The sequence below is a fragment of the Epinephelus lanceolatus genome, chromosome 5 (genome assembly GCF_041903045.1).
Source record: "Epinephelus lanceolatus isolate andai-2023 chromosome 5, ASM4190304v1, whole genome shotgun sequence".
Lineage (NCBI taxonomy): Eukaryota > Metazoa > Chordata > Actinopteri > Perciformes > Serranidae > Epinephelus > Epinephelus lanceolatus.
The window spans coordinates 6461907-6475351 of record NC_135738.1 but is presented as its reverse complement, the minus strand read 5'-3'; the positions used below and the strand labels follow the sequence as shown (position 1 = coordinate 6475351).

At 44.9% G+C, this 13445-nt stretch overlaps 1 protein-coding gene across 1 annotated transcript; it reads right to left on the bottom strand.

The window, feature by feature from the left end:
• Positions 1 to 5498: 5498 nt before the first annotated feature.
• On the bottom strand, positions 5499 to 12895 carry borcs5 (BLOC-1 related complex subunit 5). The gene is made up of 4 exons (XM_033636097.2): positions 12410 to 12895; positions 11903 to 12046; positions 8988 to 9145; positions 5499 to 7942 (listed from the first exon to the last, which is right to left on the bottom strand). The coding sequence occupies exons 1-4, from the start codon at positions 12465 to 12467 to the stop codon at positions 7709 to 7711; spliced, it is 594 nt and encodes a 197-aa protein (XP_033491988.1). The 5' UTR covers positions 12468 to 12895; the 3' UTR covers positions 5499 to 7708.
• Positions 12896 to 13445: the final 550 nt, after the last annotated feature.

Genomic DNA, 13445 nt, shown 5'->3' with positions numbered 1-13445 from the left:
CTACCAGCTGGACCAGGAGGATCCTGATCAGATGTTGAACCACCTCAACATGAAGGAGCAGCGGCTCTACTCCGAGCTCCCTCCAGATGTCTGACTCCTCCCCCTATCTCTAAGGCTGAGCCCAGACACCCTACAGAGGAAACTCATTCCAGACGCATGTATCTTTGACTTTAACGTGGTGGAGGGATTGGTGTGTCCCCGTGATCCTGGGAACTGTGTTGTCTGGGGCTAACAGGTCTCCTGAGGCAAAGTGGTCCCAGGGGAGGGGCCAGACTAAAGAGTGGTTTGAGAAGACCTTGATGAAACAGCACATTCAGGAAAAGAGTACCTGGCCAGTATGGGGACACCGGGGCCTCCCTCTGGAGTCAGACCTAAGGCTCAAACCACGTGGGCTCCATGTCATTCATTTGAGCTGAAGTTTCTGTTGTTTTAACTTAACAGTGAAATAAGCTGCTTGATTTATAAACTGTACGTTGCCGTGCCTTTTCACCAGCCGATGTTACAAAACTTTAAATCATCACTCAGCAGGCAAAAAATAAAGCACTGAGACGAGAGGGAGCCACCGAGAGAAAGACTAAGGACACTGATTCAGATTTAAGAGATGAGCACCAGAGAAGAGGACAAAGACACAATGAATTACAGCCATGTAAACAGTTCGGAGAATCCCGAGGACAGCGACGCCAATCTGAGGTAAGAACAGGACACTGTCGTAGTAGGGACAGGTGAAATTAATTCAAGGCCCTGCTTTTTCAGACTGTCTCTCCTAGAAGGAATTACTGAATTACTCACACGAAAAAATACCAGAAACAGTCGAGTAAACTTTCTGCTCCTGCTCAGCTGACCAATCATGTTGTGACGTGGGTGTGAATGTCAGATAAATAGTTGTGGAAAGTTACAGGGATGTTCCGACACAGACTCCTGAGTCTGAGGATGGACTGATGTGGAGAGAGCAGGAGTCCGAAGCAGTGCTGATGGAGTCGACTTGATAATACTATGATCTGCTGACAGAACAGTCTGCCTCGTTGAAGATGTTTGTTGTCCACCACCTCCTTTCAAATACGCACTGCTCAAAAAACTTAAGGGCAGCATAACGTTCACCACGGCGTCTCCAGACTCTTTCACGCCTGTCACATGTGCTCAGTGTGAACCTGCTCTCATCTGTGGAGAGAACGGGGCACCAGTGGTGGACCTGCCAGTCCTGGTGTTCTCTGGTGAATGATGGAGCTGCACGGTGCAGGGCTGTGAGCACAGGTCCCACTAGAGGACGTGGGGCCCTCATGCCACCCTCATGGAGTCTGTTTCTGACAGTGTGGTCAGAAACAGTCGCCTGCTGGAGGTCATGTTGTAGGGCTGTGGCAGTGCTCCTCCTGTTCCTCCTCACACAAAGGAGCAGATACTGGTCCTGCTGCTGGGTTGATGCCCTTCTACGGCCCTGTGCAGCTCTCCTGGTGTATCACCTGGTCTCCTGGTATCTGGTATCAACCTGACTGGGCTGCAGGTCCCACCTCATGCTGCCAGTAGTGACAAGGACACTAGCAGAAGACCAAACTAGAGAAGAATCAGTCAGGAAGGATAAGGAGAGAGCAACTGTCTGTGGACACCACATGTAAAATCATTTCCTGTTTGTCTCTCCATTGTTCCTGTTGTCACTTTGATTTGCATCAAAGCAGCTGAAACTGATTCACAATCACTGGAATGATCCCTGAAGTTTAACTGACTTCCTGTTGCACTGTGACCATTAAGAGCTCCCTTCAGTTTTTCTTTCTCTTTGAATTATCCTGTTTTTAAAAGAGCACATTTTGTTCGGCACATGGTGGATTTATAAACCAGAGCATGGAAACTAAACAATAAGAGATATTTCAACCTCCTCAGCAGCAAAGGTGTTGAAGTGTCCTCAAGCAAGAACTGCTTGGATTCAAACAGCTGAGCGCGGCCGCAGCTGGCGAGAGCCTGCATCTGAAATATTCCTCATTACCTCGTGCATATGTGATGTAGAGAGCAAACAGCATCCAGCTAAATGTGTTTATTCCAGATGTTCCTACAGGCAGGCGGCTGATATACTGTTGCCCTCCTTAACGCCATGAGAGCTGTTGTATTTCAGTGGAAGGACACGTCAGTCCTGCTCTGCTGTAGCCACTCGCTGTCCTTGAGAGCACGACTGTGCATCGTAGCAACAAAGTGCTTTATTAGACATCCCCTGATAGATCAGGTCTGAGGTAGAACTCATGTCTGCAGTAAGAGTGATGATGTTTGGCTGCAGCTCAGGAGGGAGGCTCCACAGGGTATCTATCACCCGAGGTGACTGGGTGTCAAATAAAAAAGCGGCGCCGGGTAATTTTACAGGATGAATGTCAATACAGTCGATATAGGCAATCATCCGAGGGACGCCTCCCGCCTCTCCTCAGGCTCCTCACTGGTACAGTATTCACAGCCACCCTGGGAATGACGCTCAGGAGGGAGAGGGACTCATGTTCAGAGAGAATACAGTGAAATGTTTAAAGGAAAAGTTTGAAAATTGAGTTTTTGAATCTACTTTTGAGCAGGAAGACAGTGATGTTCTGTATATGAACACTTACTTTAAAGGGTGTTAATTAAGTGAATATGACAATAGGGGTGTAACGATCCATTGATCTATCGTTTCAGTTATCAACAATCCAATATCATCAAATTCTGGTCAGCAGACAGAACACGTCGTACGTAAACAATGCTGTAATGAGATAAAACATGTCGTACCTGCCTGAGCGGCGTCTCACTCCGCTAACTTCTCTCTACAGAAACATCAGCTGCTGTTTCAACCATGTTTGGTTATGATTATCTTTTATGGCCCAAAGTAACAAATAAAGCTGCAGCAGCTTCTTCTGTGACAGACTGTGTTGAATGATCAGATAATATCGCCTCATAACGATCGCAGGACCCTGAATCACATCGCATCCACATCGTATCGTGGCAGATTTTATTGATCAGCAAATATCACATCCTTGTCTGAAGAATCAATATAATATTCTGTCATAATGAAAGTAGTGATTTAGACCCTAATCTATAACCCAGCAAACTATTATCTGTTGTGTAAATCAGCGACCTCCATGTTTGTTAGTGATGTCAGAGGTGAGAGCCGTGTGGAGGCAATCCCTGCTCACACTACAGTGCAGCATCTCGAAAGAAATCCTCACAGACAAGAAGCTGGAACCAGAATATTTAATAATGTTGCTTGACAAATGACTTACGATTAATTGATTATCCAAACAGATGCTGGTTCATCAACCAATCGATTGTTTCAGCTAAAGATCGAAGTAACTTAAAATCCATACTGTGAATTAATATCTCTTACAGACGACCTCAGATCGGAATCTGATTTATCTCGTATTATTATCTTGTATTTGTTTCAGATTTCAGTGACGTGTCGTCTCTGATCACAGTAAAAACATGTGGCGGAGGTTTGTGTCTCGTCCTGAGAGATGGCGGCGATAAGGAGCCCAGACTCACTTTCATGTCTCCAGTTCCGAGTGGGCCAAACAGGAAGGAGACACAGAGCAAAGCAGCCTTTGATTTATATTCAAATGAAACGTATACAGGGGAAATTGGATTTCTCTTTCATTTCAGAGAATGAATTTCCTGGTGGCAGATCGTATTGTATCATCTGGTGGCGTTAATATCCAGCTCTGAGCGTCACGAGGCTGTTCTTCATTACAAAGACTCGGAACTTTTACACCTCCTTGCCACTGAATGCAATGACTATTTCCATTTCTGTCCCCGTGTTCAAACAATACCCCCGAGGCCATTTAAGACATTTTTCAGCACTTTTAATTTACACATGAAAGGTGATAAGGAATCAAAGGAGTCCTGCTTTAAATTCAGAGGAAACTTGTTTCTGTCTCGTGTCCCTGATGTCAACCAACCTGCTAATTCTGTGCCTCAGAGCGAGGCGGCTGCAGGATGCTCCTTTTGTAGGTGTAATTGAGTTCAGTGTGTTTATACACTGATGAAAAATTCAACAATGTACACAGCCATCCTAATCAGGCTGCAGTGGCTCATGGGAAGAAAACACCATCCACCGCTGCCTCCACAGACAACGAGCCGCTCGCCATCAGCTGTGAGGCCTTAACGCCTCATTGTCATCTGGTCGCCGAGCCTGAAACATACATGTTGTAATCCCCGAGGAAACATGCCCAGCGTCACGGCTTCTGTCGCGCAGTTACAGACACAGATACGCAGGGTGACCTGTCTTCATTCAAACCACTTATCAAAACTCTTCTTTTCAAAACAACCTTTACGTGTGTATTTTACTGTGTTTTATTTTATGATCTTTTTAAATAATGTAAAGTGTCTCTGAGTACCATGAAAAGGGTTATATAGATAAAATGTATTTATTTATTTTATTTTATAATCTGGATTTTAACTCCTCTCTGTTCAGTAGCTGTCTGTTATTCACTCACTTTACAGCAGCAAACCACTTTGAAATAAAAGCTCTGTGCCGGAAATTTACTGTACTTCAAAATAAACTTAACACGATGGTGAGTCACTTGCGATCCTTTCAAAATGGACCTGTGATGCACTTTTGGACCGCGACCCACCAGTTGGTGGTATTTATTTAATGTGAATACTCGAATATGGAAGTTACTTAAAATGCCCATCTCTAAGGTTAATTAAACTTAACAAGCGTTAACAAAACTTGACACAAATGTCTAACAGGATAAAATAATGAAGGTCTAAAGGTCAAAGGTCAGCTTGACTGTGACATCATCATGTTTTAACATCATATCTCAGGAACAGAAGGGGAGACATTTGGTGAGACACTGAATTGGTGACTAATCTTGAAACTGTGTGTGAAGCATCCATGTTGGAGCGGTAATAACCCTGCAGCATCACTCAGTATATGAAGCTGCGACATCGCACGTTGTAGCCTGTGATTCAGTCGGCGCTGTCATCGTACAATCTGCAGACATCAAACCTGATGTCATACCAAGTTTATCAGATCCATGTGGCACAGTGTAGCTGCACTAAACTTAGACTGATAAAGTCTCACTGTCTGTAGGAGGATTAAAACTAATAATTTTTTATCATATCTGACAAAGAAAAGCAGCAAATCATCAGATATCAGAGGTCAGAATCAGCAGATGTTCAGTGTATTAAAAATGACAGAAATGAAAGAATGAATTATCAAATTAGTTTGTTGCAGCTCTAAAGTAAGATCTGTCTCTCTGAGCTCGAAGAAACACCGAAATATAAAAGTCTGACGAGACAGAATCTGAGCCGCTCAAAACTATTAACAATCAGACTGTTCACTGAAAGCTACTGACTGTCAGCTGCACGGACGGGTTTAGGATAGTTAATGAAAAAGGGATAAACATCAGAACATGACACTACAGCTCTGTTAAAGAGTTTCACGCTCACATTGTGTGAAGACGCCTCAGACTGCGTTGCGTTTCCTCTGGCACCATCCTGTGGATTAACACAGACCCACACTGACACACTGCTGCAATAACAACACCATTTATCTCCTTATTTCAAGCGTCTTATGTTTTATTGCCACACTGCAGACTGACCCAGGATCAGGTGCGTTAAGTGTCTGTTCACACAAATTAGAAAAACTAAAAATTCTCACTTACAGTTTAAGGTATTCACCCATGTTTTTGTACCACAGGTTTGATTTTATTTCAACAGGTGTTGAGATTTCTGCTGCCACCAAACAGTAGTGTGTAGTGGTGGTGGATGAGGTGGTGTACTGGTAGGAAGATGGGTAAGTTACTGAAGAAGAGGTGATTCTACTCTGCTTTATATTCCAGTGGCTTTTTGGCTGATTGGTGGGAACAGAGACAGAACGTATTTCAGTCCCGCTCTCCACTGACTCTGTACTGAATGACTGTTTCCTTCCTGACATTTACATCTGCTGGCAAACAACACAAAAATACCTAAAAGCTGGTTTGTGGTGGGACGCACCAACAACATGGTGAAGAAACCATAACTACATTTTTACAAACAAGAGCTAACGGAGCTGTGACGCCTGGTTTTGATCTTTGTCACGTAAACTCATGATCCACCTGGTGATTCAATCAAATAGTTGTAAATATTAAAGTTCGCACTACTGGTCATCAGTGGGATCACTTCTCAAAGATAATCAACAGAAGACTGAGACAGATTGCTGTAACGTTTTGCTCTCTGGGAGACATGAGGCTCTAAAATAATACTGAAATGCTGAAATCTGATGTTCTGAGCTAGCTACAGATGTTTTGTCGGCGTTTCAGCCGTCACTGGTTATTAATATAATATATAATTTCTGCTCCTTTATCTTCCACACTGGACCTTTGACAAATAGTCTATATTAAAACCGTTGACCACTTGTTTTGTGGATGATCCTCAGTAACAGACGAACCTTTTCTCCAAAGATGCTGCTGTTGATTCATGTAATTCTTTATTGCTGTGTAATAAACTTGAGTCACCTCTCACTGAGCTGTGGTGGCAGAAAACCTGAAGAAATGAAACTAAAACCATGTGCACAGACTGAAACCTTCACAGGTAAGAGAGATTATTTCCTAATAATTTGGGTGAACTGACCCTTTAAACCTGACGAGCACAACATGAGACACAGAAACAGATATTCAACAGATGAAGCAGAGACGTTAACATGATCACTCTTCTCAGAGACCAAAGACATGACCGATTGTTGTTAAAGTGCTACATGTTGTTAACCAGCTGTGAGGATGTGTGAATCTTTGGCGTGTGATGACAAAGCTTAAAAACATACAGAGATAATGCTGAAGCTTGAACAGGTGTGGCAACTTGCTAAAATGATTTTGTCCTCCTCTGCGTCCGTCTTCTGTACTGATCTGAATCTAAAGTGTCAGGGTCTATGGTTGCTCCTCTGTGTCATGTTCTTCATGGTTTCACATGAAAATAACAAGAGTATCCAAATAAATTAAAGTTTTCTCATCAGTTTATGACAATATTAAATATCTTCTGTCCAAGACGAGGTTTCCCAGTTTACTCCCAATGTTACTCCCAATGTATCCAACAGCAGTAATCCGTCTTGGTTCTCTGTGAGTCTCTGCTTCATAATATTCTACAATGATGCATCATATTGTTCAGAAAACTAAAAGCAGTCAATCTGCACACAGGAAGTTCATGAAGGGATCTCCACACAGTTGGTGAGGCACGTGGCGTCGGAGCGAGATGAACATCAGGATCACAGGCGACAAATACTTGTAAAGTGAAGTTCAATATCCAGAATCAGCCCACAGGAAGTTCGAGATTTTTTTTTTGCCACTCAGTCCCATCTGAGTCTCTAAAACCTGCAACACATCTACAGGAAAAGTTTTTGAGCATTTCGAGTTCACTCTGACTCAGAAGTGTTTGTTCCCCCCCTGCCTTTAGATTAGTGAGGAAAGCCTGTGAATGGAGGGTTGCTGGTTTGATTCCCTGCAGAGGCCCTCTGCAGTTTCTCTAAGCAGCCAGGAGCAGAAGGTTAAATTCATGTTCGAGTTTAAGATGTGACAGCAAACATGATGTTGCTGACATGTGCTCAGCAGAGAGAATAGAAAGACTTGACGTAGAGAGCTGTCACAGATCAGTCTGACACATTTACACCTCAGCTCTACTGTGAAACAAAAACCTTAATGTGTAATCCCTACAGCTGGACAGACCTGCACTTCCTCCTGGCCGCAGGTCTGGGTGGAGACTCAGGTGAGGAGCAGCTGCGTCGGCTTTCAGGAGGCTACTTGGTGACAGAGTCGCCGTCGGGCCTCATGCTGAAAGGCTCCAGGCGCTCGCTCTCAGGCAGCATGTTGTTGAGGCGCTCCATCAGCGGCACCGTCTGGTCGATACCCATCTGGATGCGTCTCAGGATCATGGACATCTCGTTGACCTTCTGGATCTGCTCAGCATACTTGGCGTAGCGTTTCTGGCGCTCCTGCATGATGCTGAACAAAGTTTCCACCGACAAGTCCATCTGGAAGGAAGAAGTCGGGAGAGAGAAGAGAGAGTGTCTCTGACTTCTGATGACACCATGAATCATCCTAACACAACTCAGACATGAATATGATTTAAATAATACAGAAATATACAGTGTGAGCGTCTCTCAGTGACATCACCCAAATTTAGATATAAAGAATAAGAGGCTGGAGGGCGGGACTGTTATGTAAACCTACATCTGTTACAGTCAAGTCACTGCCAAAAGAGTTTGTACAATGTTGATGAAGCTGATCGTCTTCAGGGATAAATCTCTGCATGTCACAGTAACTGGAGCTGTGGTGTCTGAGGTGACTCTCCCTCGCTGGCAGACCGGAAGTAGTTTGTTTTATGTCAACTAGCCAGAGCTAAAGGGAGCAGAGAGAGCTCAGATGCTGCTTTCAAATGTAAGACGAAAGTCGGTAATTCCAACTCGGTTCCTGACTCCCTATCTGCTCAGGAAAACATGGACAAACTGCTGTCTGTATGTCAACTCTCTGCACTTCGGGGCGCCCACTAGCTCACCTGGTAGAGCGGATGCCCCATGTAAGGCTCTGTCCTTGCCACAGCAGCCGTAGGTTCATTTCCAACTCCGGTCTTCGCTGCTTGTCATCCCCCCTCTCTCCCTCCCCATTTCATGCCAGACTTTCTTGTCTATTAAATACCAAAAAATAATCTTTAAAAAATATATAGTCTCTGAGCTTCATGAGCGTCTAAAGATGACCCACAATAATTCCCACAGCAGCACCATTAGTGAGGAGAAACAGCTAAAACAATAAGTCAATTGTCAAACTTGTCTTTGCTCTTTTAAATAATACAACAGCTCAAAACTATGTAAATGGTTGCTGAGCGTAATGGTGTGAATTTTACTTCATAAACGACCCGAATGATCAACTGATCATCAAGACTGTTGATTTTCTATTGATCAGGAAATAATTTCTCTACAACTTAAAATAAAATATTTTCAGACACCCTCTACATTCAACAGGAAACACAGCAGTTAGAATGGCTGTTGTTGTTAAACATTTCATGTTATAGTTTTTTACCTCTTTGATCCTCTTGACCAGTGCGTTCTGGTCGAAGGCCACGGCCTCGGCACACTGGTGGAGGTGGTCCTGGTAGCGAATGCAGAGCTGCAGAACCTGGGCGGCGTCCAGCCTCTCTAGACACACACTGCTGGGTGACGTCTGGCCACTCAGCACTCCTGCAGAGAGCGAAAAGCAAACGGACATGTTGGAACAAAGTAACACTCGACAACAGCGTAACACTTGGTAATTATTGTAATTAGCTATGCTCAGGATCTGACAGAATTACCCCTCTGGTGTGTCAGGAGGGCGCCTACACAGGAAAGTTGGCTCATTATACACCTTCTAACAGCGCTAATGGGCTGCAGCGACAATTAGCTTCACCACACAGAATCTGAAAATGGACTGAAGGGGAGGTGATGAAAATTATATAAAACTCTCAGTAACTTCACATAAAAACTGAAATGATTCAAGTCAGATAAAAAAATCTGGACTGATAACTCTCTATAAATAAATTCAAAGTAGCAACATTTAGATCTCACTCATCTCACTTGTTACAGAGATCACAACAATGAAATTATATTTAATAAACAGATAGGGTGGCACAGTGATGCAGTGGTTAGCATTGTGGCCTCAAAGCAAGACCCCTTCTGTGTGAAGTTTATATGTTCTCCCTGTGTCAGCGAGGGTTTCCTCCAGGTGCTCCGACATGTTCTCCCTGTGTCAATGTGGGTTTCCTCCAGGTGCTCCGACATGTTCTCCCTGTGTCAGCGTGGGTTTCCTCCAGGTGCTCCGACATGTTCTCCCTGTGTCAGCGTGGGTTTCCTCCAGGTGCTCCGACATGTTCTCCCCGTGTCAGCGTGGGTTTCCTCCAGGTGCTCCGACAAGTTCTCCCCGTGTCAGCGTGGGTTTCCTTCAGGTGCTCTGAAATGTTCTCCCCGTGTCAGCGTGGGTTTCCTCCAGGTGCTCCGACATGTTCTCCCTGTGTCAGTGTGGGTTTCCTCCAGGTGCTCTGAAGTGTTCTCCCTGTGTCAGTGTGGGTTTCCTCCAGGTGCTCTGAAATGTTCCCCCCCGTGTCAGCGTGGGTTTCCTCCAGGTGCTCCCACATGTTCTCCCTGTGTCAGTGTGGGTTTCCTCCAGGTGCTCTGAAGTGTTCTCCCTGTGTCAGTGTGGGTTTCCTCCAGGTGCTCTGACATGTTCTCCCCGTGTCAGCGTGGGTTTCCTCCAGGTGCTCCGACAAGTTCTCCCCGTGTCAGCGTGGGTTTCCTCCAGGTGCTCTGAAATGTTCTCCCCGTGTCAGCGTGGGTTTCCTCCAAGTGCTCCGACATGTTCTCCCCGTGTCAGCGTGGGTTTCCTCCAGGTACTCCAGCTTCCTCCCACAGTCCAAAGACATGCGGGTTAATTGGTGACTCTAAATTGTCCGTAGGTGTGAATGTGAGTGTGAATGGTTGTCTGCCTCTATGTGTCAGTCCTGTGATAGTCTGGTGACCTGTCCAGGGTGAACCCCGCCTCTCGCCCAATGACTGCTGTGATAGGCGCCAGCTTCCCCGCAGCCCCTAACAAGGATGACTTGTTATTTTGTCTGGTGAGTGAAGACAATCTAACAGCCACTTGTATATTTCAGCAGCATTTAGCTGGTGGCTGCTGCTGATTTCTAACCCTGCTAGGGTGGGATGAGCCCTTGAGAAAGCTGCATGCTCTTCCGACGCAGTGAGTTCTGTAAATGTCCTCAAAGGAGGAGAGAGGGCAGCTGATGATCTTCTGGACTTTGGAAATAACCCTCTCGAGTGTTTTTCTGTGGGCTGTGGAGCAACTGACGAACCACGCAGAGAAATAGTGACTCAGCATGCTGTTGATGGAGCAGTGATAAAAGGAACCCACAGTTACTCAGCCTGGTTGTTCTTTCTGAGGATCATCAGGAAATGAAGATGCTGCTGTGCCTTATTTGTGAGCATGGTGGTATCTGTATTCCATGACGAGTTGTCATCCCTGTGTACGCCCAGGAACATGACGTCTGAGAGCCTCTCCACGCAGTCTCTGTTGATGTGGATCAGATTTTTTTTCTTTCTGTAGTCGATCATCAGCTCTTTGGTTCTAGAGGTGCTCGGGCCACCACACTGACAGCCTCTGGACCTCGTCCCTGTATACAGTCTCATCCCCCACAGTTGTATCATCCACGAACTTGATGATGGCATATCTCAGGTGTATGGGGGCTCAGTCATTGGTGCAGGGAGTGTAGAGTCGAGGGCTCAGCACTAATCGCTGTGGGGAGCTGGTGCTGAGACTGAGGGAACTGACTCACTCTCTGAGAGCGCTCGACAGAAAGTCTCTGATCCAGTAACAGTATGTGACAGTCCTGTAGTTCAGTGACCAGTCTGCTTGGGATGAATGTGTTAAAGGCAGAGCCTAAGTCTCACATAGCTCCCTGATGTTCCAGCTGGGTTAGTGCCATGTGCAGAGCTGTGACTATGGCATCCTCTGAAGATACAAAGTGAGCTAAATGTGGGCGGGAGGCTGGTAACAAAGCACTTCATGATGACTGGTGTGAGTGCCACCGGATGTTATTAGGAGAACATATCAATTGATTTCACAGAGTGATTAAAAGCTATCAGTGTGGTGTGCAGATCTGTTGTCAGGTTTCTACTTTCAGTTTGTTTTTAATCTAGATCCTGATAAAGTTTTATAGATGTGTGCGCTCTGTCTAGAACTGAAATGGTACTTACTGTATCTCGTGCCCCGAGGGAGGTTTTTTAATTTATGAAAACATATTTCTGTGGCTTCATAAATTCACACAATATCTACCAGAGATGTCTGCAGTGTGTGAGCAGTAAATAGTATTAGGCTGCTTTAGATGTATGGAGGTGTACCTGCTGAGCTGTCTGCCTTACAGATGACACTAAGGTCCCTGTCAGCAGCTGGAAGACTTCAGAAGTTACCTTTTAACAGCGGCTGAAATGTGGGTATCTCCTGGAGTTTGATGACGTCTGGGTCGTTGTGGATATTTCTCATTGACTGTGTCCCCGGAGCCACGACCACGATATCATCCATCTTTGCTTTCTGCTTTGCCGGGGAGGGCACCACTGAAATGAAATAGGTTAATATTAATGTAAGCAGGCAGCAGTTACTATACATGACCTCTCGCCTTTTTGACACTCATGTCCCTGTTGCAGTAAGAGAAGTAATTTTATAATGTAGACAGAGAAAGAAAGATCACACTGACCACAAACAGTAGTAAAAACAACTGAGGAGCAGTGAAGTAAAGTGTGAAGCATTAAATAGGAACACTAATAAACACTCACAGCACTTCACATGAATAAACTGACTGTAAATCAGTGTCAGTGACTGAGCAGTGTTTAATATTAGCTTATATCAAACTCCACCTTCAACAGAAACCGATAACATGACTGAATAATAAACCAGATTAATCAGAGAGGTGATTTTACCTGATGAGCTGTAGTCCGAGTGTTTGTGCTCCGAGTCTCCGCTCTGTTCGGCTCCCATCGTGCTAACGTTTGGCTAACAGGCTAACGGTTAGCTTCCGTTAACGGTTACAGAAACGGGAGCAGAATAAATACCGGATGAATCAAAACGACTCTAAACGACCTCCACACACCCGGGCCGACAACGACAAGACCACGAACCGCAGCAGAGTAACTGAAGGGCAGTTATCGCTGGCTCTGCGGTAACATGCTAACGTTAACGTTAGCTAACGTCAGCTGTTCCTGTTACAGTTTGTTAGCTAACACGTTAGCACACGTTACTGTGAAGCTCAGTCAGAGTTGAAGCAACATCTGCCCCTGTGACGAGTGACACCGAGTTATATTTAAAAACAATTACATTAAACGACACAAAACGACTGAGACAGAGAAATGACTTCAGGTCAGGACGAGGCAACACTTCCGTAAATATTGATCACAAGGTCTGTTCCTTCATTCTTCTTCTGCTGATGTTTAATGGCGGTTAGCAGAACAGCTCTCAGGTACATTACCGCCACCTAGTGGACCGAAGTATAGAGCAGGAGATTAAGAAACCAGCAAAAACCAACCAACAAACAAAAAACAAACATTCCTTCTATTATTCTTATTAGTCTAAAATAATTAAATAGAAGTCTACGTACAATCCTTTATGTCCCCCTAGTGATGTAATGCTGTTCTTCATACACTGCACCAAATCTCCCGTTTGTCTCACGCTCCATTTACCCTCACTCATGATAAAGATCATCCTGACCACTCCACACCCAAACCGCCCAAGGTCATGCTGGAGGTCACGGTGTGATGAAGCCAACAGAACCACATCATCTGCAAACAGCAGACGCAATTCTGAGGTCCCCAGACCAGACCCCTTCCTCCCCCTGGCTGAGCCTCCAGATCCTGTCCATGAACATCACAAACAGGATCAGAGACAAGAGGCAACTCTGTTACTTCACCTGAGTATTTTAACTTTATCCTGCTGCTTCTCTACTTTTTACATTTTTAATAT

Excerpts from the sequence above, each read along its gene's own strand:
- borcs5 (XM_033636097.2), bottom strand. The coding sequence starts at position 12,467 with ATGGGAGCCGAACAGAGCGGAGACTCGGAGCACAAACACTCGGACTAC. Across the intron at positions 12,047-12,409 it reads CTCGGACTACAGCTCATCAG|TGGTGCCCTCCCCGGCAAAG; the intron begins GTAAAATCACCT and ends ATTTCATTTCAG. Across the intron at positions 7,943-8,987 it reads TGGTCAAGAGGATCAAAGAG|ATGGACTTGTCGGTGGAAAC; the intron begins GTAAAAAACTAT and ends TCTTCCTTCCAG.